The sequence below is a fragment of the Barbus barbus genome (genome assembly GCF_936440315.1).
Source record: "Barbus barbus genome assembly, chromosome: 3".
Classification (NCBI taxonomy): Eukaryota; Metazoa; Chordata; class Actinopteri; order Cypriniformes; family Cyprinidae; genus Barbus; species Barbus barbus.
In genome coordinates this window covers 15,361,442-15,387,480 of record NC_136731.1, presented here as the reverse complement: position 1 = coordinate 15,387,480, position 26,039 = coordinate 15,361,442, and the positions used below count along the sequence as shown (strand labels likewise).

The following is a 26,039-nucleotide window of genomic DNA, read 5'->3' as shown; positions in this document are numbered from 1 at the left end:
GTTTTGTTCAATAAAACCATATGATTACTAATTTTTGCTATGTTATTTGAAGTAATTACTATAGCCACATTGATATTACATATGTATTCAAGTCATTTTAAAGGCTAGCATTCGCTTAGGTCTATTTTAAAATGTTATTTTAATGATCTGATTACTGGATTAATCATCAGAATAATCGACAGATTACTCGATTACCAAAATAATCGTTAGTGACAGCCCTAAACATGAGTTTTGGGTCTACACCTGCCAGAGGTAAAAGCGAAAGGCTACAAACTTTAACGTCACTACTAGTAAGCTTCTGACAACTCTTACGATCATTATTTTAAATATTCTTTGAAGTTTGAACCTTTGAGTCGATTACAAACACAATGAGGCTGCGAAAGAGTACTAGCGAATAGATGAGTTTAAGTGTGATGACGTTTAAGGTCTCAACAAACTCTGTGGTCCCATTTTGCCATTTGTAAGTAACCACCTTTTTCAAGACGAGTAAAAGCTCAAAGCAGGTTATTACTGATCCATTTTACATTGTAGAATAAACCATGAAAATGTCTTGAACTTTTGGCCACACACCTTTTTTCAGGCATTTAAGCAAAAACCTTTTAAAAAACCCCAGTGACTTCAGGAAACAAAGTGTTAAAATGACTAATTCCTAAGTTTTATTACTCATTCGTTTAATATTCCATTAAAACAAACTCAGTCACCCCTTTGACAGTAATTTGTTGATTTTCAATGCAAATTTTTCATTTGTGGCAACATTAGCATCTAAGGCTTTTGACGAGAGTTCAGCTTTATGTAATTAATACAGTGACTACTAATAGGTGTGCAGACAGCAAAACAGTGAAGATTTCATTTAACAGCCCAAAGACAGCCCTCACCTCTTCTACGCTGTGCAGGGAGCTCTGCTGGGCCTGGAGCTGCTGTTTCTGCTGCTGGTGCTGCAGCTGCGTGAGGGGGCCCTGCTCTTGCCTGTGCGCCATGGCCTGCAGGCCAAAGGGCATGCTGTGGCCCAGCACATGGCTCTGGGGTAGGCCAGGGTGGGGCCAGTGGGCCTCCTGGAGGAGGTATTTGACCGGAAGAGGCCCTGCTGTGTGCTCGGGCGGCAGGGAGAAGGAGGCCTGATTGAAGGCTTGGTGCTGCTGGAAAGGTTGGCTGCCCATGGGCAGCTCTCGGCTAGTGTCGGGGAAGGAGGGCGGACCTGGAGCTGGGAAGGGATTGGGGCCGGAGGTGTGGTTTGAGGTGGAGGAAGAGGGAGATGGCAGGTCTCCGGGGCTTCGGGGCTGGACTTGACGGTACTGAAGGAGGCGAGACTGAGGAGGGGGCATGTCAGCCGGCTCCCGTTGCTCATACTGGTCTTGAGGGAGCATTTCACGCAACAGACCGGGATATCTAGAGAGAGAGAGAGAGAGAGAGAAAGAAATTGAGCGAGAGAAGCAGGAAGATAAGGCTCAGGATATGGTCGGAATGGAACACTAGCTTACTACATACTGCACTGTATGTTGTGTATATATTTAAAAACAGCATAGAAAAATGGAAAAACAGCATGAAACAAACTTAATAACAGTAATAAACAATGAACAGAGGTGTGCTACATAGTGACTTGATCTTATCAAGTTTTAAAATCATCACACAAAACATTTGAACTTTCAGTTCCGAGAAAGTTTGCATTTGCTCACAAAATGTTTTCGTTCACCTGAGAAACTTTTGCATTAATTCGTAATTCGTGTTGTTATCGCTCACAAAACTTTCGCAAGCCTCTGAGAAACCTTGCGTTTGCTTACAAAACTTTTTCGTTCTCCCAAGAAAGTTGTGCACTAATTTGCAAAACAGTTGTTTTCGCTTAAGACTTTTGCATTCTCCTGAGAAACTTTTGCATTTATGTGCAAAACTGCCGTTTTCACTTGAAAAAACATTTGCGGTGTGCTGCAAAAATTTGAGGTCACTTGCAAAAATTTTTCGTTCTCCCAAGAAATTTGTGTCTTTTGCATTCTCCCTGAGAAACGTTTGTGCAAAACTGTGTTCGCTTGCAAACCAACACAATTGCTTTCTATTGAGAAACCTTGTGTTCACTCACAAAACTTTTTCATTTTCCCAAGAAACTTTCATTAATTGGCAAAACTTGTTTTCACTCTCAAATGTTTTGTGAAGAGAATCCTTTTGTTTGCTTGCAAAACATTTGCATTCTCCTGAGAAACCGGTTTTCGAGTGAATGCAGTCTCTCGAGCGAACAGAATATTTGTGATAGAAAGTAAAAGCAATAGGTCATTTTTCCTCTCATCAAACATTCTTTTGCATCATGTCCCTTTAGAGGTGGCACAGCATCTAGTTATCATCATGGTAAAAAATATATTTACCTTATGAAATTTTACGGACTACTGAATTCTGGTTTTGTCAGACTTGCAAAGTAATATAAAGCGAGCAGGACAAAGAGTCTACTAACCTGGGCATGGCAGGTCTGGGCTCTTCTTCTGCTGCAGGGCCCAGGCCCCAGCCGGCTCGGAGGAGCTGCTGGGGGACTCGCAGACCTGGCTGGCCGAGATGAGCCAACTGCTGCGCCAAGGGGAAGGGGGCCACACCGGCCTGCAGGAACGGAGACTGTTCACCCCACTGACCCACACGAGCCTGCTGCTGCTGCTGGCCCAGAGCATCCAGCCCTGAGGAAGCCTGACCATCTGTGAAAACACAGAGAAAGCCCATGACATGCTGGGAAAACACAAAAGGTCTGTTCACCAATCCCCAGCATGACTACTTCAGCAGACAGAAGCATTCAGGAGGCTAACCAGGTTCAGGATAAAAAAACCATGAATAAACAAAATATTTAAGCCAACACTTTATTTTAGTGTCCTAGTTACATGTACTTACCATACTAATAACAGTAAATTATGTATAACATGTACAGTATGTACATGCTGTTAAGTTAATTACACTGTAGCAAGGACTCAAATTATTGACATGATGATTACTGTTCTTAAATTCTTTCCCATTTTTAAATTGGGTTATGTTTTATTTTATGTCTGTGTTTTGGCTGATTGGTCTGCAATTGCTTTGTAATTTTCTATGTTGTTATTATGTAGTTACAAAGTGTCGTTTTAATTATGATCATGATTTCTACTTCTCTCGATTAATTAAGCATAATCATCTGAGATACTGGCCTGCTGGTTATTTATTCTAAAAATTATTTTATTAGGGCTGTCAAAATGAATGCGTTAATTGTGCAATACATTTTTTGCCTGCTGCAGATTGTGTCATTGATGTAAATCAAAGAACAAGCAAAGAACTTCAGTGGTTAACTTTTGTAGCTTAACTAAAGATTAATCTATAGTCAATTTATAGTTTATGCATATATAATTTATACAATATGTGAGGATTTTTTTAAATTTGTTTTAAATTTTTTCATTTGATATTTTTTAGTTATCTTGTATTGGTTAATATAATTTGGCATTATTAATGTAATCAATATTAGGAATTTCACTGTTTTAGCTTTTGAGAGAAGCTTCTTAAGGTTTTGCCCTTTGTCAATGTAGAAAGCGCAATAATTCTGATGAACAATTATAATTGTGCAGTCTTACTTTCTAGGGTGTTGGACTGCAGCTGCTGTGGCGTTCTGACTGGTTTTGTGTGTGTTGCTGCACGGTTGAGGGGTGTTCTGGGGTTGATAGTGCGTTACTACATGGTTGATACCATTTTCTGAGTGTTTTGAGTGCATTACTATTGTTTTCCATGGTTGAGTCAGACTCAGTTCAAGGAGTTTCATTTTTTTTTTAATTAGTTTTTTTTTTATGTCAAAAACATCTAAGTTGGTGTGAAAAGGCTTTTACACTCTCAAATTCAAAACCTTAGGCACAATACTGTGGAATGTATGAGAAACTTGAAAGGCTGGAACTTGAACTAAACTAACAACTGCCAAAGTTGTTTGGAAAGAAAATTCAAAACTGTGCTACAGAGAGCAGTCGGAATAATAGCACAATACATCAAAGGAAATGCACGTTTGAACCATTCATGCACATACCCAGAGTATCGCCCAGCAGAGAGTCCAAACTCTCTTCTCCAAAGCTGTTGAGGCGCAGGGGCTGCTGATGCATCTGTGGGGGAAGGCCTCTCACCACACCCTTCAGATCCTCAGCCACCCCTCCTGGACCCGCTCCCATCGAGCCCTCCCCACCCTCCAGCACTGGAGACTGCAGCCCGCGGTGCGCCATTGGAGGCCCACTGAAGAACGATGGGGGGAAGGACGAGGCCTGAGGGTGGATGGGGGCCTGCATTCGGATGGGAGGTCGGGATAGTCCGTACTGCTGCGGAAATGGGCTGTTCCCGTGGTGAGGGGGAAAACCGGGATGCGGGGGGCCCAGGTGGAAGTTGAGGGCCCTCTGGGCCTGCGGGTCTTTGCGTATAAGGCGGCTGCCAGGGAAGCCCATGTTGGCCTGGGGCTCTGGACTCTTGTTTTGCACCGGCTCCGGGTCTCCCTGTAGAGAGGAGGAAGTACAATCGTTACGGACATGTGACTAATGGAGGGTGTAAAAGAGTAGGAGAAGTGAAGTGTTTTGAGCATGCAGGGGATGAGTGAAGATAGATGGTCCATGTTACAAGTGCTCTTGTGGGAAGGCATAGTGGGCGGCTCCTTTGATTTATTTCAGATTAAATCAGACAGACAGACACAAAAAGGGTGACACAAAAAGGATGGATGGTACCTGTTTTTCCTTCAGCTCAGGGGCTTTCCTCTCGGGTGTCAGCAGCCTACAATGCTCCGTTTTTCCATTAATGTCGATTTTCCCTAAAGAATGACAACAAATCAGCAAAACAAAACCCCAAAAGGCCCCCACCCAACAGCCGTATACAACTTTTATAATGTAATATAAGTGAAAATAAAGTCAAAATATGAACTGTTAGCCAATGCAAACAGGCCTGATGTGAAATACAGTATTTTAAAGGAACATTCTGGGTTGGTTTCCATCCACAGTGGATGTCTATGAGGAAGTATTTTGGTATGCATACTTGAAAATTTTACAAAAGTGTTTTTGCCAAAATATATGCTCCATATTTCATCCTATAAACCCTCCCGAGTTCAAATGTAAGTGCATTATTATTGTAAACAATTTTTGTAATTCTCGAACAATACATCAAACTAGCCCAAACCTACTAAACTAAAATATAAATAAATATATTATATATATATAAATAAATATATTACATACATATATATATATTTTTTTTTTTATAATTATACATTATAAGGTATACATTTCTCAGTATCTGTGCTCCCTGGGATTCAAGCACATGACCTTGGCGTTGCTACTGGCACATATCAGTTGAGCTACCAGTATTGTTAAAATGAATACACTAGTGTTGCGAGTTATACCATTCCCACTGGGCTCCTGAAGCAGTTCTTTCTCAGAAGTGGGCTGCTGGTTCAGGCCTAGAGGAGACGGGTGACTGAACCCATACAGCACAGGTGAGGTGCGACTGGCTGCTGGCCGCAGGTTGAGGTTGTACGCGGCCATGGCAGCCTGATGACTCATGATGCGAGGATCCATAGCGAAACGGCTCTGGTAGCCGGGCCATGGCAACTGGTGAAGAGAGGGTGAGGTGAGAGTCATACAAGTGTACAGCAGCATGTTCAAGGACATGTATTTAGGGTTGATAGATAAAGAGCCTCAAAATTCCAGGAAAAAGAACATGAAAACAGGGTGAAACATCTCAAAGATTCTCAAAAATATAAAGAGGTTATGACCCATGTTGAAGAGTATGAGAAATAAGTCCAGAACATACCGGAAGAGGCATGGGCATCACCATATTGCCCCCATAGACAGCGGGCACATATAGGATGCTGGCTCCAGGGTCGATTCTTTGAACAGGGCTTGGTGACTTGCCGGAGGCTGGAGCTCCAGCTCCTGGTGGAGTAAAGGCCTGAATCGAGTTCCCAATCAACACAGCAGCACTGGGCTGAACTAAAGATACAAACATCATCCAAAACTGAGACTAAAGAAATCATACCTCATAATATTACATTAATACTCTTGGAAGGTAAAGCAGTAGAACTTGAATCATTTCTGACAACACTATGAATTGCTCTTTTGTTCAGTAAACAAACCGTAACAAGCTGATTACAGAGTAAAGTATCATATGATAAAGTAGGTGAAATCCAATAGTTGGCAACTAGACATTTAGCAAACACAGCGAACTGGAGAAACACTAATGATGAAATAAAATTTCTAGACATTTGTCCGCCAATTTATACATTTGCTAACCCAAATTTGACTCATTGACATTCGCATTCTTGCTTGTTAACAGTGATAAATATGTGTAATAATGGAAAATGCCCCTTTTGGTTATGGCTGTTGGCAAACCCAAATGTCTTGGCAAAAAATGCATGCACATGTGTGACAAAACACTGATCAATAGTTTTATTAAAACTCTTCTCCAAATGTTATTTATTCACTGATTTAATTAAATCTCTACTCTCCATCTGTCGATCACTTATCGTCTATTTTCTATCTTAAAAACAATTTTATACACTATCATTTTCGTTTCTATAACGTGTGAATATATCCCCTATAGCATTCTAATACAAAACCAATCAGAGCTCCTTATCACTAGTTTTATTTTACTATTAACTGCAAAAGTTGCAGTTAATAGTAAATTAATAGTGAGAATTGGACCTTAAAATAAAGTGTGACCATGTTTCCTGCGATTTACCTAATACCGATTTGTGTGCAGCTCCTTTGTGCACACCCTAGTCTGGAAAAAGGCTTTCCTACACATCTTATGCTCAATTAGAGACAGGTCTGATCTAAAAGCTCTAGTGTGAAACTCTACTCCCTAATACACTCTAATCTGTACCAAATTCAGGGTCATCCCTGCTTCAGATTGAAGCGGTTTGTTTGAAGCCCAACACCCCCAGAATCATTACGCTACAGCCCCCCCCCCGCGAAATGTCATTTGCCCAGACACACGGCAATCCAAGGAAGTAATTCAAGGGGAATTGGCGCTGCTGCCACACATTATCTGCGGGACAGTGTTTTGATTGGGCGAGAAGTGAGGCTGGAAGGAAGTTGGATTCACTTGACTGATCTCATCTCTCTTGGACTCTTCTATGCTCTCGCTCTCGGTCTTCTCTTTCTGCCTCGACAATCACTCAAGCGGCGCTCCACAAACTAATGACCTCTATTTGTTCTGACAGCACTGTCACATCACACCAATAATATCCTCAAACTCTCCAATCAGAGGTCAAAGGCTGTGAAAACATCTCCTTCACGAGGGGCTAATACAGCTGCTGACCTCTCAGTCACATTCTCCAGGTAACTCCTCCATATGAATGTTAAACGGGTAATGTGAAGTGGCTTTGACTGCCTCAAATTACTCTTAAATGGTGTCCAAAGGTTTAACACTATAGAACCTGCTGCAAAATACACCAGTGCCAAGGTAAACACACAAAATGTAAAGCACACAAATGTTTTTCAGATAGTAGAATTGAAAATAGAGTATCATGATTGAATGTACAGTACTTGCTACAATTTTTTTTTTTTTTGGTCCACCAAAATATTGTATAGTATGTATTGTATTACTATGTATTAATAATGTCAATCTTAAGTGTACTTGATAAATCTATGAGTGATAATGCATGCATACAATGCACACTTTGTCCCGTTGGATTTGGTTGTTTATTTGTTACCCATATACAGTGGGGATCGAAAGTTTGGGAACCCCTTGCAGAATCTGTGAAAATGTGGATAATTTTACCAAAATAAGAGAGATCATACAAAATGCATGTTATTTTTTTATTTAGTACTGTCCTGAGTAAGATATTTTCCATAAAAGATGTTTACATATAGTCCACAAGACAAAAAAATAGCTGAAATTATTAAAATAACCACATTCAAAAGTTTGGGAACCTTTGGTTCTTCATACTGTGTGTGGTTACCTGGATGATCTACGACTGTTTTGATGATCTACGACACATTTTCACAGATTCTGCAAGGGGTTCCCAAACTTTCGCATGCCACTGTACTAAATGCCTTGCCAAAAAAAAATTGCACACATTGACATGTATTGATGTGATTACAGTATCGTGACAACCTTACGCTGTAGCATTTCAGAGCTAGAGAATATATAATGAGACCACATCCACCCAGTTAAGAGAAGCCTGGGTGAAAATGTGTGAAAATGATCAAACCTTCAAGAACAAGAGGTCAAAGAGAAAGAGACTTACCAAAGCCTTCAGGGGGGAAGGGTTCAGTGTGATTGGCCAGCTGTCCTTTCGTCTGTGGAGGAAGAGGAGGGTTTGAGTGAATCAGTGCTAGAAGATGAAGGAGTCAGTGTAGGGAAAGTGAGGGGGGAAGGGGGTCTTCGACATCGTGTGCCAACTATAGTCAAAGGGTCAGGGGGCCGTGTTTCCCCTTTCCGTTCCGACTGTTACCATGCGCACGAGCATCGCCGTGAGACAGCACTGATTTGTCAAAACGGTTACAATGGTTTACTTCCACATGGCCAGGCAAATCTCATCTGAGATGTTCTTGATACGTGGGTTGGGGGAGTCAGCTCCACGTGGGTGGAGATCCAGTAAAATGAGGGCAGAGGGCGGTTTGAGGGGGCGGTTGGGAGCACACACAGATGATTTCCAAGAAAAACACAGCGCTAACTGCAAAGATAATCAGTGAATCGAGTGGAACAAACTCTTGTTCTTGGTTGCACTGAAATCTACAAGAAAACAAAAAACTCTCGCTTGTTTCGTTTTTTTTTGTGCTGCCAACGACTTCCAAATCAGAGTGCATTGATGCGATCCGCTGGGAATGCGTGCCTTTTCAAAACAGATCAATGTCGTTGAGTGCATACAGAATGACATGCTGACAGAATCAACGGGCGATTGAGGCATTCTGCTGGGCCGAGTCATGGCAGCTCTGAGCACCGCCACTCTGGGGGTCAGCACGTTTGCAGGAACCGCCGATCACGCTACTTATTTCAATAGCATGTGATGAGCCACTTTCTCTACAAAGCCTGAGAAATTATAGCACACAATTGGGGATGGAACTGTCAAGTGTTGGACAAAATCAATGGCGATGTCTATAATTATCACACTACAATCAAAATACACTAGAGATGACCATAACATGGTGGTTATTTGGTAAAGAATTGTGTTTTTGAGTTCTTCTCTCCATCGTCTGTATGGCAAAGCTTGTTTTTACTGAGATTGATATTGACCTTTTCATTTCAAGCTTTTTAAGTTAATGGTTTAAGGTGCTGTGGTGACATCACTGTTATGTGTTAGATATACGGACATTACGAAAACTGTGAGATTGGTAAACCATCAAAACAAGAATGTATATAATGGACCTGTTCCAATACCCATACTTGCAGTTTTGGCCACTTGAGAGTGCATGCATGCAACAGGAAGTACGTGCACAAGTCTCATATATGAAAAATGCCAAAGCTCAGTGCCCTGCAAGGAACAAGTTCACCCAAATATTTAAATTTGCTGAAAATTCACCCACCCACAGGCCATCGAAAATCTAGATGAGTTCATTTCTTCATGGGAACAGATTTAGAGAAAATTTAGCATTACTACATCACTTGCTCACCAGTGCATCCTCTGCAGTGAATGGGTGCCGTCAGAATGAGAGTCCAAACAGCTGATAAAAACATCACAATAACGCACACGACTCGAATCCATCACCTAATGTTTTGTGACAAGCTGCATGTTTGTAAAAAAACAAACCCAGTTTTAACTTTAAATCATTGCTTCTCACCAAAACAGGAGTCCATAATCCATAATAATGCTTCCTCCAGTGGAAAAAAGAGGATATTTCAGACAGAAACAAAAGGCTGAAGTTAAAAACATCTTAATAATGGATTTGTTTCTCTCAAACACACAGCTCTTCACTTCACAAGACGTGGAGTCGTGTGGATTATCGTGATGTTTTTATCAGCCGTTTGGACTGTCATTCTGACGGTACCCATTCACTGCAGAAGATCCACTGATGAGTAAATTTTCATTTTTGGGTGAACTACTCTTTTACTGCAAACTACAGTATATCCACACAACCTATAATACCACTTCAGACTGGTATTAATGTCTAAGCATGTCCTATTATCAATCACAATTAGGAGCTCACATGGCTCAATATCGTGAAACGTCAAGCAAACTTTCTGGTGCAAGTTATATTTAAAAAAAAAAAAATGCATATAATTTGGTAGAACAACGTTAAGTTTTTTTTTTTTTTTTTTTTTTTTTAATGCAACTGCTTTTTAGTGGCACCACAATTAAAATGTGTCTTGTACAAAGAGACTACTGAACAGACAGTCTTTATGTAACAAGCTCAAGTGTTTACAACACTTTGTTGTAAGCGTGTCCCATCATGTAATCAAAAGTGGCCAATTGGTTAAATGCACAGAGTGCAAGCATTGATATTGGGACAGGAACTTTGCGTATAAGTGTACCATTTTGTCCCAAGTGATTATGAGCTCGACAAATTCAAGCGGTCGACTTCACATTGCTTTCAAATGCAATTTTTAACTACCACATTCCTTTTTGCGATCATTCTGGTAGCACGTGAAGGCAGCATCAGTGAAAACAGGCATAGATTAAGCAACATTAGCCTTACAGAGTGCCAAGAAGCTCTTTCAGAAAACAAACGCGTGATGCTTACTTTGTCTGGAGTTGACGTTCGCGCACAGTGTTGGTATTGATCCCTAAACAAATAAGGGACTTTACCGTTTTTTTCCCCCCGGGATATTTCCTTCGAAAATGAAATTGAAATTTAACCACAGTGTCCTCAGCAGCTCAGATGGAGGGAGTCTATGGAGACTCCTATGTTCATTAGTGCATCCCAAAACACAACACTTGTAATGCCTCTTTAGCGCTGACATTGTATCTCCAGCAGCTAACATTACAGCAAGAAAACAGCTGCTTCTCACTCAGTGCTGTGTCTATGCTAATAGGACAGAGAACATCACAAATGGGAGGGATTTTTTCCCTTCAGTGACGTGTAAAGAGGGAGAATCTGAAACCGCTCATGTGGAGAGACTGTTCATGATTTATTGGGATTATAAAAAACGAGTGGGTGGATTTGTACTATTATAGGCTGGTTGTTTTCACAAACTGTGGCCATTTTTGCATAATAGGTCCCTTTTAATTAATTTTTATTTTTATTTTTAACATTCCAGGTAAATAAATGTGAAAAAACTCACTATAACTCACTTCATTTTTTAATCTTCTTTCTTTTAATTTTATAGTGAAATATGACTTGAACTGGTTTAATGAGATGGGTACACAAGCAGCCAATAATCCTCTATAACTCGTCCAAATGAAACGGAGGGGGTGAGTAGAAAGAGATACAAATTTGAGCTACAGAAAAAAGGGGGAAGAGGAAGTCTCCTCACTCATCTATTTTGGCATGTTTACCTTCCTCCCCTTAGGGCTGAGGATTGATTGGCATATTATTCGTTTTTAAGGTACGAGAGCTCACTATTTAGATGGATGCTCTCCGCCACTCACACAACCAAACCCTTTTATTAATGTCAGTGGGGGAGAGCGTGCATGACTCCAGATCACATCACGTCATATCAAACCCTCCGCCATGGACGCCACTGACTGCATCCGAGCAGACATTGCGACGGTCACGTCCTTCTTTCCGTGCACAATAGATGAACTGAGATGAGTTATAAAATTGGCCCATTTGGTAGGAATATCTTGTATTGTGAGGAGGCCTGGAGGTGCTATAAGCCTTCACCTACATTTCACTGCTGGTTATACTCTGTATAATTGTGTATGTGACAAATAAAAATCTTGAATCTTGAAGCCCAATTGTGACATTCATTGTGTGAAATGGAAGAGGAACGCAATCAAATCAAGGGCAAAACAGCTACCTTTCTCATTCAGAAAAACAGTTTATGGTAGTCTGGATTGTTTTTGGTATAGCTTCTGACATGTTTAGGGGTTTGTTCAAATCTTGAAGTAATCTGCTTATCAACGATTGGGGTTTGTACAGGATGAAGAACAGTACCTTGGGTGGTGAGTGCTGGTGCTTGCCAGGACCCTGGGGATGTTGCGAGCGCAGGGCACGGGGGATGAACTCTGGGGCCAGTGGGTTGAGCACGTAGGTCTTTTTCAGCTCCAGGGCCTCCAGCTGAATTTTAATCTGTTCAAAGGTGATGCCGTGGAGACTGTGGTTCTCATGACAGATGGAGATGAAGGTCTCCCAGAACTTTCTGTGATGGACCAAACAGAGGCAGAGATTTTGAGTGAAAACTGCAATTATATAGTGAGATGTCACATCAACAAAAAAACAAAACAAGAAGGAACAAACGAGATCAGAAGTTCCCAAACTTTATGCTAGGACCCACCTAGACATAAAGACCAACATATTGAAAAAAAAAAATGGAAGTGGAAATTAGAGTTCAGTACTCAAGTCATACACTATATTGCCAAAAGTATTGGGTCACCCCCTTCTGATGAACATGTTTGATTACTTTAGTAATTTAAATGAGTACAAATCTTAATGTTTCAGCATATAATGATATTCTAGGGAATTGTGTGCTTCTAATTTTATAGCAACAGTTTGGACAGGACCCTTTTCTATTCTAACATGACAGTGCCTCTGTGTATAAGACACGGTTCAAAAAGACATGATTGATTGAGTCAGTGTGGAAGAACTTGACTGGTCTGCAGAAAGCCAAGTCCTGATCCCAGCTGAACACCTCTGGTGTAACTTTAAATGCAGACCTTCAGCCAAAAACTCATTACTAAAGTAGTCCCTAGAATATCATTATATGCTTAAACATTAAGATTTGTACTCATGGAAATTACTAAAGTAGTCAAACCTGTTCATTAGAAGGGGGTGTCCCAATACTTTTGGCAATACAGTGTATGTTGACTCAGTAGCTGTTTAGCAGATGAAAGGATTTTCAAACGGATTCAAACTAGTAACCTGTCAGTTTGTACGTCTCTTTAAATAATTTATTAAAATAACAACTGATGAGTATCAGACTTACAGGGCTGTGCCCCATTCAAAATAGAAATTTGATTGTCTTTTAAACTTTATTAAGCTGAATTGAGGAAGCAACCAGAATGCTGAATTGTAGCTTGAATTTGAATCAAAGCAAAATTACAAGGAATTGAGGGAAAAAAAAAAAAAAGAAAGAAATTCACTTAATTGTTTTACTAGAGAAGCAAAGTTTGTCAAGACAATGCCTTGTTTAAACGTTTTGGAAAAAATACAGACAGACAGAAATAGAATTGCTATTAGGTTTAAATATTTCATCATATTAAAAGTATCTTTTGTTGAGGAAGGGGGTGGAAGAACATTTCATTTCCCAAAATACACTGCCTGTGATGAACTTCTTTGAATTGAAATTAAATTATTCATCCTGTTTTTCTAAGTCAAATTCCAAATCTACTTCCTGTGGAATTGGTTTGAACAAATCGCTGATCTACAGTGACTCCAAAGCAAAATTGTTTTACTCATTTAAAAAAAAAAAAAAACATTTTAGAACAAACATTTTAAAAAATTTACAGAGGAAAAAAACAAATTATATATACACACACACACACATGCATAATAAAAATTGGTATCACTTTAGTATAGGAACCAATTTTCACTATTAACTAGTTGCTTAGCATGCCTATTATTAACATTTTGGCTGTTTATTAGTACTTATAAAACACATTCTGCATGACCATATTCTACATCTCTAATCCTGCCCAATATCTAAACTTAACTACCTTACTATTAATAAGCAACAAATTAGGTGTTTGGGGCAAAAAACAGTTAATGGTTTATTAATAGTGAGAAATGGACCTTAAAATAAAGTGTGACCTAAAAATTCTCCAATTGCCTTACTCAAAAACCCAGTGACAAAGCCATTCTAATGTATGACCCTGGACCACAAAACCAGTCATAATTTTTTTAATTGAGATTCATACGACATCTGAAAGCTGAATAAATAAGCTTTCCATCGATGTATGGTTTGTTAGGATCGGACAATATTTGGCTGAGATACAAAAAAAAACAATTGTCAATGAAGTTCTTAGCGATGCATATTACTGATCAAAAAATTATGTTTTGATATATTTATATGTAGGAAACTCACTAAATATCTTCATGGAACATGATCTTTACTTAATATCCTAATGATATTTGGCATAAAAGAAAAATTGATCATTTCGACCCATAAAATGTATTTTTGCCTATTGCTACAAATATACCCCAGCGACATAAGACTGGTTATGTGCTCCAGGGTCACATATTTGCATTGGTATTTTTCCCCTTGCGTCTATTTAAGCAAACAACTACATTTACAAAACTGTATTTCTGTGTTGATTCCTGCACAGCCAGTTAAAAACAAGATTTGTTCTTTTGCTGCCATGCAAGGACTATCTAGTTTCAATTTAGTGCAGCCTGATTGTTAAACTACAGACAAAAACATTGAAAGTGTTTGTCCCAAAATCATATACAGAGCACGACCAAAAATAAACAGCTTGAGCATAACCGTTCACTTTACTCGTGAGTCGTGACTAATCAGTATAGCACAATCAAAATCTAAATTAAGCCACATTCAAGCACCAAAATAACAATCTAAACACAATGCTGCCTGGGACAAATGAAACACTCTTCATAAACATAAAACACTTTCCAACACCAACACAGCTGCCCATAACTAGATTTGTTATGCCCAATAGCTGTCAGTGGAGAGTGATTATATGAAGTGGGATGGAGAGCAAGAGGGGAAATGTGGAAATTTTCAGTGGGTTTTAATTACAGCATTTCCCAAACGTTCGAGACACTACAAGCTGCTCATCACTTAAGTAGTTCAACTGCAGTTAAAAAAGTAGCCATCTAAACTACAAGCTACTAACATAAGCAGTTTATGACACTGAAGCTATTTAAGGGTCAATATCTTATGATTTGAAATACTTTTTTCAGCTAAGGTGCAGCATTAATTTTGAACAGCTTTGAACTTGCACTAAATAATATTTTATTTATTCTGAGTCTCAAACTAAGTAAAAGAGCCGAATTTAATAAATGTTTCATGATTAAAAACAACAATTACAATGCCATGCAGGGATTACTGCGGTTTATTTTTTAAATGCTGAAAGCTCTTTCACTAGAATTAATTGGATTTTCAAATTCCACAGAAAGAGAGAGCAGTTTAAGAAAGCATTTGGTTATTCATTCAGCTCATGCGGTTTTTAAGATTTTTAAACCAGAGATTCAGTGTTTTGTTGTGACACACCACTACTTGCTTGTAGACTGGAGCATTTTGAAAACAGCCAACTACTCATGGCTACTTTTAGCTAGTTAACTCTACAGTGCAGATTTCCATTCTGAGAATCCCCAAGGGGTAAAAACATCCATTATTAATCCAGTATGTAAAACAAGGCGCAGAACTGGAACCCTTGTGGAACAAAATGAGACGCTGCTCGTATTCAGACTGGAAAACAGTAGAGTTTGTGCACCATTGAACATCAACTTATTGAGTTACAAATGACAAATAAGCACATTAAGCAGGGTCACACCAAAAGGTAAGAAACCAAATCTGATCTCACAGCTGACTGGTAAAGACACATGGAAGCCAGAAATATGACTGATTCTCTCCCTAATAGCCGTATTTCGTATCGCTGCAGCTTGGAAGGGGAAAGTCACAATCCTGACTCCAGTGACATCAATCTCAAACAATCTCAGACCTCCACTGTGACTCAGAGCAGGAGAAACTCGATGCGTCACTGTGTAATTTAGCGACTGCTCTCTCCTGCCTGTGAAAATGGACGTTTGAAGCTGTAAGATTTTGGTCGGTTTAAGGCTGATAAGAGATGCTTGAAGATAATGTACAGGCTGGGATGGCTTGCGTCACGGTACAGACAGCGTCACTGGTTGACTGATGTGAGTATAAGACCGTGGCAATTCTAGTAATTTTCTTTAAAGAGGGGGCCCATGAAGGGCCAAAATATATTCTCTGTGAACATGAGTTGACAATTCTGAAATGTGGGTTTAAAACCTCATGCTTTCAAGTGTTTTATGAAAGAAAACCAAAAAACTTTATTTACCCTGAGGACATTTTGTTTTTAATCTGACCTCAGTCAGATTTAATGTTTAATGCACTTCATGTTGTTTGTAACAATAAATAGAAAGTTTTCTTACTCTTTGCATATTTGTCAATATGGTACAAGATTATCCCATTTAATAAATGTGAAAAACGAGTAATCTGCTCACATTAGCTAAAATACATATACGTAAAGGACTGCATTACTAACTACAATTTTTGTCATGTAATTTGTAATCCGTAATGGATTACAATTTGTAAGTAATCTATCCATCTGATAATGCTGCTGCATTTGGGAAGTAACAAGATTACAATCTGCTAAACAGTTTATCAGCCAGTTTCAATAATAGATTAATAAACCATTATAGCATATTAATCAGCCTGGCTAACTTATAAGGTTATTACCAGAAAGCTGTATCTTGTGAACTCAATAGATCTGCTTAAAGTCATTAGGTGCATTTCCATTACAGATTTGCGCAAAACTTTTGCGATGTTTTACAAATGTCGATAAAAACCTATTACGAATTGAGTAGCAGTAGTATAGATGTATTTAATGCGATGTCAGCATCATAGGCTATTTTCAAGGCAAAAACTATAAAAAAAAATTGTGCAGTCAAACGATTAATCGTATCCAAAATAAAAGTTTGTTTACATAATATATGTGTGAATACGGTGTATATTTATTATGTATATATAAATAGACAGACATGCATGTATATATTTAAGAAAAATGTTGTGTTTATATATTAAATATATTTATATATAATATAAAATATAAGAATATGAACACAGATGCATAAATATGTAAATATTTTCAGAATATATACTGTGTGTGTGTGTGTGTGTATTTATACATACACACAGTATTCACACATATATTATATAAAGAAAAACTTTTATTTTGGACGTGATTAATCACGATTAATCGTTTGACAGCACTAAAAAAGTTACAAGTATAACAAATACAATAAAAACCAGCAAACAAACAAACAAACACAAGCTATATTACACAAGATTTTTTTACATTAACATATGATAAAATTCTAAAACTTTTTCTGACAAAATTGGTTCCCATACCGGGAGTTGAATATTGCGAATTGACAGCGTTTCCATAAAGTGATGTTATGCGACTAAAACTTCATTTTTTCCTCATGCAATAAGTCATGACGACGGATGTTGGTAGGTTTATGTATATCGCAGCCACTGCACTAGTCAATATTTTTCATCGAAGGAGGCAAAAACAAATTTAATAAATAATAAAAAAAAAACTTTCCATTGTAGTTTTGCGTAATATTACTTTTTCGAATCGCCTGAAAAACCTCTTCATAAGAGTGTAAAAACTTTTTGCGATATATGCGAGTTTTGATTCGCAATTTCAGTTTGCGCAATTTGAAGGGTACAACACATTGAATTGGGTCTCACACAGTCTATGGAGATGTTCTTGGCTTAGTTTTGTGCCCGATAAAAGAAATCAAAGTAGTAAATCTCCAGGTCTGCAGGTACTTTAAGTTGCATAAGCAGGTAAAGAGATGAATGCATCAATCTTTATGAAGGCCCTACGTTGGGCGCCACATGCAGTGCATAATTACTGCAATCTTTAAGCATGTTGTACCTAATGTGCAATATGTACCTAATTAATGATTACTATAAATTTGGTATAAGTTTAAGGGTTGATGCACTTGACACTCTGTTGATGGTTTACTGCACAAACCTCTAAACAACAGCTCAAGCAGAGACACCATACTTCACTGTCCCTGATGGGAAATCTGTCGTGATCTCAGCAGTGCTACACACTTTCACATCTTTCAGTGTCACACACAACGACAAGAGCAAAATCAGCACCAGACAGTTCGAGACATCAAGATGAGTTAGTGTTCGCAATACATGCCAACTCCGCGAGCAATAGTTTGTGCCCCCTCCTCCTCAGACAGCAGAACTTATTTCAGATAGTATGATGAGGCCTTGAGGAAGCGGAACTGATTGAACTAATCAGGAGCTTGATGAGGAGTTGACAAGTTGAAGCTACAGTGACAGACTGAATTAGATGCAAAACAGCTTGTAGACAGTGGATTTGTTATACAGCAGCCAGCTAGAACTGCAGCAAACACACATTTATCTGTCAAAGGTGTTTAAGGGGATCTCATGTAACCTGTCAAGAACATGTCTGGGACAGGAAAAATATATATATAAAAAAATAAATAAAAGTTGTTTGAAACTATTTTACTAAATGAAATGAAGCCTGTTTTTTTTAAACCATTGTGACATTTTCATGACAATTAAGCACATCTGACCTTGAAAATTCTCACTGCTGTAATGCTTTTTTTTTTTTGCCATTTCATTACTGTAATGAAAAAAAAAAAACTTTATAAAATGAAAAGCTATAAAAGTATTTTTCTTTTAAGTTTAAAAATAAGTTATAATGTTTAAACTTCTTGGTTTTACTTTTCTAATGCCGATTTTAACTTAAAACTCCAGTATCCAGTAAAATTCTGAACATGTTTTCATGGTTATAAAACGTGTTTAGGTCAGAAAAATATCCCAAAAATAATTGGCATATTTTACAAAATAAAATGAAGGCTATATTTAAAACCCATGATGATTTTTCATGCCAATTAAGCACATTTGACTCCCAAATTCTCATTACTATAATGCATTTTTTTGTAATTTTAATTACTGTAATGCAAAATAAAAATGCTTCAGAAGTAACTTTTAAGTTAAAGTTAAAAGTTTAAGCCAATATTGTCCAAAACCCCACTTTTCTAGGACGTTTCCAAACTTTTGGAGGGCAGTGTATATCTATTATATATAATATATATTACATTATTATTATTTTTATTTTGGGGTAAAAATGTTTGAAAATGTTTTCCTTAAATTAAACCATATACTCATCAGTGAAAATAAACATTTTACATTGAAAAACATTCTGAAACTATCACGGCACTTTAGCTGGAGTGGTCGTCATGTCACGAGGTTAACGTTTCGATTATTGAAGTCAGTTAAACAGTGCTGTCCATTCAGCTAGTTCAGAGCACAGAGTCCTAACCGCACACACACAGATTTAATTGCCAGGCTCTTCGGCTTGACATTTCCTGTGGCTGGGCTCTAGCGATTGGCTGATGTGAGTCTGTCTCCATAGCGACAGCAGAGCTGCAGCTAGGGAGGATAGAGCCGGAGGAGCAGAGGGCTGCCAGCGAAGTGACAGACGGCTCTCTGAGGGAGTGTCAACACACCAATATAAACATCCACAACCACCCAACCCTGCCCAACAGCAATACACACTGTCATATTCACATCAGAGAACCAGCACAAAAGCCAAACCCCCAAGGGGTCAAAGGTCACATGCACAGGGGACTGTTACTTTCCTGCTAGCTAGATAACATCATTCACTGCTCTCTTATATTCGTACCTTTGCTATAGGCCTAGGTTTATAAAACAAATTCTGATTAATTGTGCTCTTCGTTTGGACAATCTTGTATTAAATCGATAATACTTTAGATTAGGGAATTCACTAGGGGTGTAACGGTACACAAACATGGCGGTTTGGTGCGTACCTCAGTTTTGACATCATGGTTTGGTATGGTTGTGTTATAGCAGGGGGAAAATTTTTTTTTTTTTTATTAATTTTTTGATTAAGCGGTGGTTTACTGAACAAATTGCTCTCTCTTTAAATAAATTCAATTATAACTAAACTTTTCTCAGGGATAAAAATCTACCTCAGCTTCTGCTCTAAAATATAGGGAGCCCTTTTACATTACTGTAAAGTTACAATAAATTGATGGTGATGCCGAATGGGCGACGCCGACACTGTGAACGCATTAGCCTTGCACGTTCGATTTCTAAATAGACATTGTTTACAAGTAATGCGGCGCATCCAATGCAACAAGACGTCAAATTGCTTTGTTACACTGTATTACTCTCGCATCAGCTGTTGTCTGAACAGTCACATCTACCCACATCAACACATCAAAAACGCTTTAAAAGTAGGGCTACATCCAGCTGACTTGAATGACTGCTGCGCACACGACAACCTCCATAACGTGTCGTTAATCAGGGTAGCTCAGAATTGGAGTAGTAGCCAGAACTCAGGGCAGAGCACCTGGCTTAAATTAGGGGCTAATGATAAGGTTGCAACCTAAGTTGGCTATCTGAAATACTATATACTTACGTAGCAAGCTAAATGGTTAACTTTAGTTAGCAAGACGGTCAGACAATGCAGAAATTAACATTACAACTAGCTAACAATGTTAGATGGCTAGAAAATTTGCTATCTTGCTAACGGAAATTCCAGCATTGGATCCGCTTGTATTGCTTGCTATGAAGCATTTTGCTCGTAGCATAGGCTAACTGTAATGAAAAAAAAAAACGCCAACTTAGCTGACGTTATTTGACTTAAGCAAAAAAAATATCTGTTTGTTTAGCTCCAAAAAGACTGATTTACCTTGAATTCAATTTCCATCAGAGTTTCCACATTAGGTCAGGTGTCTCTTGACAGGCGCGAACACCGATGGCAGTGTGTTTCAAGATCCTGAACCAAGCGCTGAGATTCCGATTGGTCCAGAAAAAATGTCATTTATAAGAATTGTCCAATAATGGCCTACATGGCACGCAAGCCCACCCCCACCTCCCTCTCTTGACAGGCGCGAGCTCAGTAGAGATTCCGATCGGCCCAGATGTCAATTAACGCAAGACCCCCCCCCCCCCCTAAAAAAACTCTCCGGTTCTACACGATTCACGTGAACGACCCAATTGACAATAAAAGCGGCGATTGTCACCGAAAAGCGACAAGTTTGCAGGTATGTATAATGAATATACAGCCTAATATTGCTCTAGACTTGTGTACGAGCCGTGTACACTGATGACTTGTCTGAGGTAAATAAAATACTACGTGACATTTTATTTCCACGCTGTTTTATTGACGTCTTTCCGCGGTTCAAACACAGATTACGAGGCATTAATTCATTCCACAGCGAGTACGAGGTATTAATTCATTTATGTTTATTTCACGTTAAAACTAGCAGTAAATAGCAACGGATGATCGCGCTGCCGCTTGAACTGAGGCGTTTACACAGCGATCTGTCACGCCACATCAAAGAGCACCAAAACGGCATTTATTTTTTTATTTTCCAGAACAAAAACTGACATAATTTGAAAGATAAGACTTTGTTTCTTACCAGAAGTAACAATATATAAAACTGGAAGTTTCCAATGAAGTTCTACTCGTGCTGTGGTTAAAACAATGCTGTATTTTTTCGGTACACATGTACAAATCTTTGGGTACGAATGGGTGTACCGCTACACCCCTACCATTCACGATTAACTAGTTGCTTATTAGCTGCGTATTACTAGCATATTGGCTGATTATTAGTACTTATAAAGCACATATTAATGTCTTATTCTGCATGAACATATTCTAGATCCCTTAACCTGACCCAATACCTAAACTACAACAACTACCTTATTTACTATCAATAAGCAGCAAATTAGTGGTTTATTGAGAGAAAACTCTTGAGTTTGTAGTGAATGCGTGTTCCCTAATCTAAAGTGTTACCATTGATTCTTAAACCCAAAGCTGATTGTTTAAATCAATGGTTGGAAAACACACAATATATACCGCCTACTGTTTTTTTGTTTAACAAAACGTATGCTCAAAAGAGTTCATAAGGTAATGGCTACATTGTTATTGGATCACTTTGATAAGATTTGGCTTGTCCTTCTCCAATATCTTGATAAGGTAGGTTGAGCAAGTGTGTGGCATTGACCACCCATTGTTGTGGTATTACTTAGGTCCCTAGGGTGAGGAGGATGGTATGGGATTAGTCTGTTCCGTTTTCTTTATAATCAAATTCTTTGTTGATTATTTTCAGTACTTTCATTACTGATCTGCCCTACACGCTTACTCAACACGGCAGTGATGGTAAACAAGTGCATTAGCTTCACACCGAACCCTGAAGAGAGGCGCCAAACGATTTGTTGTCCCTTCTGTAGAAGCAACGTCTGAAGCGTCCGTGCGTGAGGAGCGTGTTAGCTCGAGCTGACAGCGGTGAAGTGCATGATGGGAAGGCAGAGGGACAGCTCTTCCTGTGGGGACACTGACTACACAGGTACTCACCAAAACCAGATAGCAACGAGCCACTGTCTGCCAAGCACACACATCCAGACAGGCCTATTCACATGAACGAGTGCCACAACATGATTCTTTTATTTTTTTAAGTTTAAGTTGACTCTTTTATTGCGGAAATGATGAAACAAACCCCATAGATTGTTTGCATTTTCAAAAATAAAAACAAATAGTCTGAACTTCAAGGAACTGAAGCTAATTAAAAAGCATCTGTTTACCTGCAGCGTCCCACTGAGCAGAGAGCGATGGGGTCTCCCACCACGGCCACCAGGGACTGCGCTCGAGTGATGGCGGTGTTCAGCAACTTGTAGTTAGACAGGAAGCCGTAGTCCAGGTCTTCAGTGGAGTCCTCCACCAGCTGCTCCTTCCTCTTGATGGCCGTCTGCTTGTGTTTGCAGGTGTGACGGGTGCGAACGGTGCTCAAGAACAGCACCCGGAACTGCTTACCTACGGACAAGAGCAGATCCGTGTAATTAACATGTTGCTGATGGTGCTACCTGAAGTCATCCAATACAAAAATCAACATGACTTTGTCTTAAAAAGTTAAATACATTTTTTTTTTATAAATGTAAACCAGAGGTACCCAAACTTTTTTTTGCCAGCTGAACCCATTCAATATAAAATACTTACTCAAAGAATCACCTGATATTTATAGGTTAAATTTTAATAATTTAATGACACGCGGCTGATCCAAGAAATCTGATTTATAACTTCTTTATTTAGTGAGTGTTTGGTTCTGACTTGTAGCTGGATTTTAAAATGGACTCAAAGCTTTTTAGTTGTGAGTGTGTCAGGTTAGCAGTTTAGGAATAAAAATAAAATAAAACAAACCGACAAGAAAATAAAAATGTATTTATTAATGGGTTTCTAAAACACCTGTATCAATATAAATAAAGTTGAACTTATAAATATATAAAATAAATATTAATGTTATAAATTGCAACAATGCTGTAAAATAAACATTTGATCATTTTAATAATTTTACACTAAGGTTACAGTAGTAACATTCATGTCTTAAACCCTTTACTTTTAAATGTTCAAAACCTCAAGCTCCAAACGCATCAAATCCTTGAGCTTTTATTTTGGTGTAATACTGCTGAATTATGTGACAATGCTTTGAGAAAACAGGGTCAAATCTGATTTAATGTTGACCCTGGAAATCTTGAAAGCCATGAAGATGCAACAGTGGTATTTGCAGGAAATGAATGCCACTATAATAAGAGAAGATCTCTTATAACAACTGCAGAACTAGCAGTGACTTCTCTTCTTTGGTGCCCAGCTCAGATTGGCAGCCAGATGAGCATGGATCAGGTAATGATGACTTGAAATGAATCTATGTGCCAAACAAGCTGCTGAGTTACAGGAATTTCTTCATCCATTAAAAAGCTGATTTCAACACAACAGGCTGAACCAAACGCCATCAATTATGCACAAACCAATCTAGCTTTTCAAATGAAACCTGCAGGACACCAGCTCTTTTCTCAGACACCAAACACACATTTGGCAGGTGAAATTGCTGTCTGGTAAACTTGCTCTCTCTGCCACCCTTCTGGGCTGACACATGGGGTCTGGTCTCAAACCTAGTGATCCTTCCTCTGGAGGCAGCATTTTAAGGCAGCACAGGCACATTCCTGATGCGAAAATTGGTCAAATGTGGTACCTTAATAATGCTGAAGGTATCTCACTTAGACAAAATTGTGAGGCAGCATAAGTTTCCTTCTGCGGAAAGGTAATCTTTGTCATTGGTTGGTGAAAAATCCAAGATAATAAACTATTAGAGCTGCAAGATTAATCATAATCACAATTTATGCTCTTTTGCCCGCTGGATATTTAACCCTCAAAGGTTTTTTTTTCTTTTTTGTTATCTTATACGGTCATCAAGTCTCCATGAGGTTGCCAGATGTCAGGTGTTTAAATCCCCCAATCATATATTTTCTCTGAAATGGATACATTTTCATTCTACTCAAATGAAAGTTGAGGTCACATTTTACGGGCAAAAAAGCTCCACAGCTCATAGAGTCACTTTCAAACCAAGCAGATTTCAACTGGTCAAAGCACCAAATCTGCACAACTATCTTAAAGGGAAACAAAAATGACTTTATTCAACGGCCCTGCGTCCCAATGTGCATACTATCCACCCTATCTGCCCTAAATAGTATTGAAAATTGCTACTATCACATAGAATTTAGGATGGATAGTATGAACATGGGGACGCAGGGCAATTCGTCTCCTCTGCGTCACAGTCTCCATAATGGTGCTATAGGATCACATACATAACGTATGTACACGGATACGTTGTTTACATTCAGATCAAAGCGCAAACAAACAGCGTATCCGCATACACACGTTGCATATTTTGTTTACATGTGATACTCTCCAAAATGGCGCTATAGGGTGACGCGGAGGAGATGAATTGCTGAATAAAGTCATTTTTGTTTTCTTTGCGCATAAAAAGTATTCTCGTAGCTTCGTAAAATTACGGTTGAACCATTAATGTCACATGGATTATTTTAACGATGTCCTTACAACATAACATGATTTTCCCCAAGAAACTACAAAACTTAAGCAGTTTCTACATATTAAAATACACTGTAGATCTGGCATCTTTCACTCACCCTGGACATTGAGCACTCTCTCCACGCTGACCTCTGGCATCCTCTTTTTGCGGAGTTCGGCTCGGATTCGGAAGACCTGGTCAGCGTAGGGCGAGACCACACCGATACTTCCCTCGTCCAGCTTCCCCCAGGCCACAGGCCACTTCTTCCTCATCTCCTCCACCCGCTCAACAATCTCAAACACCTGCAGAGGGACAACAGCGTGTTTCCAACGGATTCTCAATGATAATGGCCCAATACATTCATACACCCATTCAATCGGAAATAAGGCCTGTTTACACCAATTCCAGCAAAAATACATAATGGATCGAAAGAACAAACAACAAAAGCTCTGTTTCTTGGGTCACACTTTATATTAGGTGGCCTTAACTACTATGTACTTGCATCAAAAAATAAGTACAATGTATTTATTGTGGTCATATTGTATTGCAAAACACTTTCTGCTATTGGGGTGGGATATGGGTAAGGTTAGGGGCAGGTGTGGTGGTATGGGTCGGTTTAAGGGTGGGTTAAGGTGTAAGGGATGGGTCAACAGTGTAATTAATTACAGATGTACTTCTATAAAGGTACAATGTAAAAACATGTATGTACAAAATAACTGCATTGTATCAAATGATTAATTTAAATGCAAGTACACAGTAGTTAAGGCCACCTAATATAAAGTGGGACCGTTTCTTGTCAATGTTGGGGTTACCTCAGCGTTGTTGTAGTAAGCTGTGCTGTTCTTCTCTTGCACATCTTCTCCACGGGCAGTGAAGAAGGTCAGAGGGTAGAAGTCCTTATGGGGCGGCTGCTTCCCACTGGCCATCAGTTTGCCCTCGTAGAAGAGCTCAGACGTATAGCTGCGGTCAGCCAGAACACACAGTTAGCACTTCCTGACTTAAAAAGGACATTTAGCTCCTTGTTAAACTATCAAGAGCTACAACTCTAAAGATCAAAATCTAAACACTAGGAGATTTCAGATGTTGCCAAATGTATTCATCATTGCAATGGTTTTATTAACAACTTCTGCATCAGTGGAATTGAATATTAGTCACTCAAATGTTCCACAGCACAAAATATGTAGATTGCATGCAAAACGATACAATAAAACCCAACATCATGTAAATTTCTGTGTTGAAGACACTCATATCCATTTTAATTAACAATTTGACATTCAAGCTCTCCAATCAAGGACGTTTTAGTCATTTCTCTGACTTCTCAAGAGTTGAAAGCACTGGGAGATATCGGGAAGGGGGGGAGGGGGGCTATCAGCGAATGCTTGAACGCATCCAAAA

General features: G+C 38.9%; 1 protein-coding gene across 1 annotated transcript in view; it reads right to left on the bottom strand.

The window, feature by feature from the left end:
- The window catches only part of LOC306846674 (putative helicase with zinc finger domain), a 58,295-nt gene that overhangs the window by 6,254 nt on the left and 26,002 nt on the right, over positions 1–26,039 (bottom strand). Inside the window, exons 19-29 of the mRNA XM_079380216.1 lie at positions 25,457–25,604; positions 24,763–24,946; positions 22,366–22,594; positions 11,994–12,198; positions 8,204–8,255; positions 5,764–5,942; positions 5,354–5,561; positions 4,686–4,768; positions 4,007–4,460; positions 2,438–2,669; positions 876–1,386 (exon numbers count right to left, since the gene is read on the bottom strand). Coding sequence (XP_079236342.1) covers positions 876–1,386; positions 2,438–2,669; positions 4,007–4,460; positions 4,686–4,768; positions 5,354–5,561; positions 5,764–5,942; positions 8,204–8,255; positions 11,994–12,198; positions 22,366–22,594; positions 24,763–24,946; positions 25,457–25,604 — 2,485 coding nt within the window. The remainder of the gene's footprint in view (positions 1–875; positions 1,387–2,437; positions 2,670–4,006; positions 4,461–4,685; positions 4,769–5,353; positions 5,562–5,763; positions 5,943–8,203; positions 8,256–11,993; positions 12,199–22,365; positions 22,595–24,762; positions 24,947–25,456; positions 25,605–26,039) is intronic.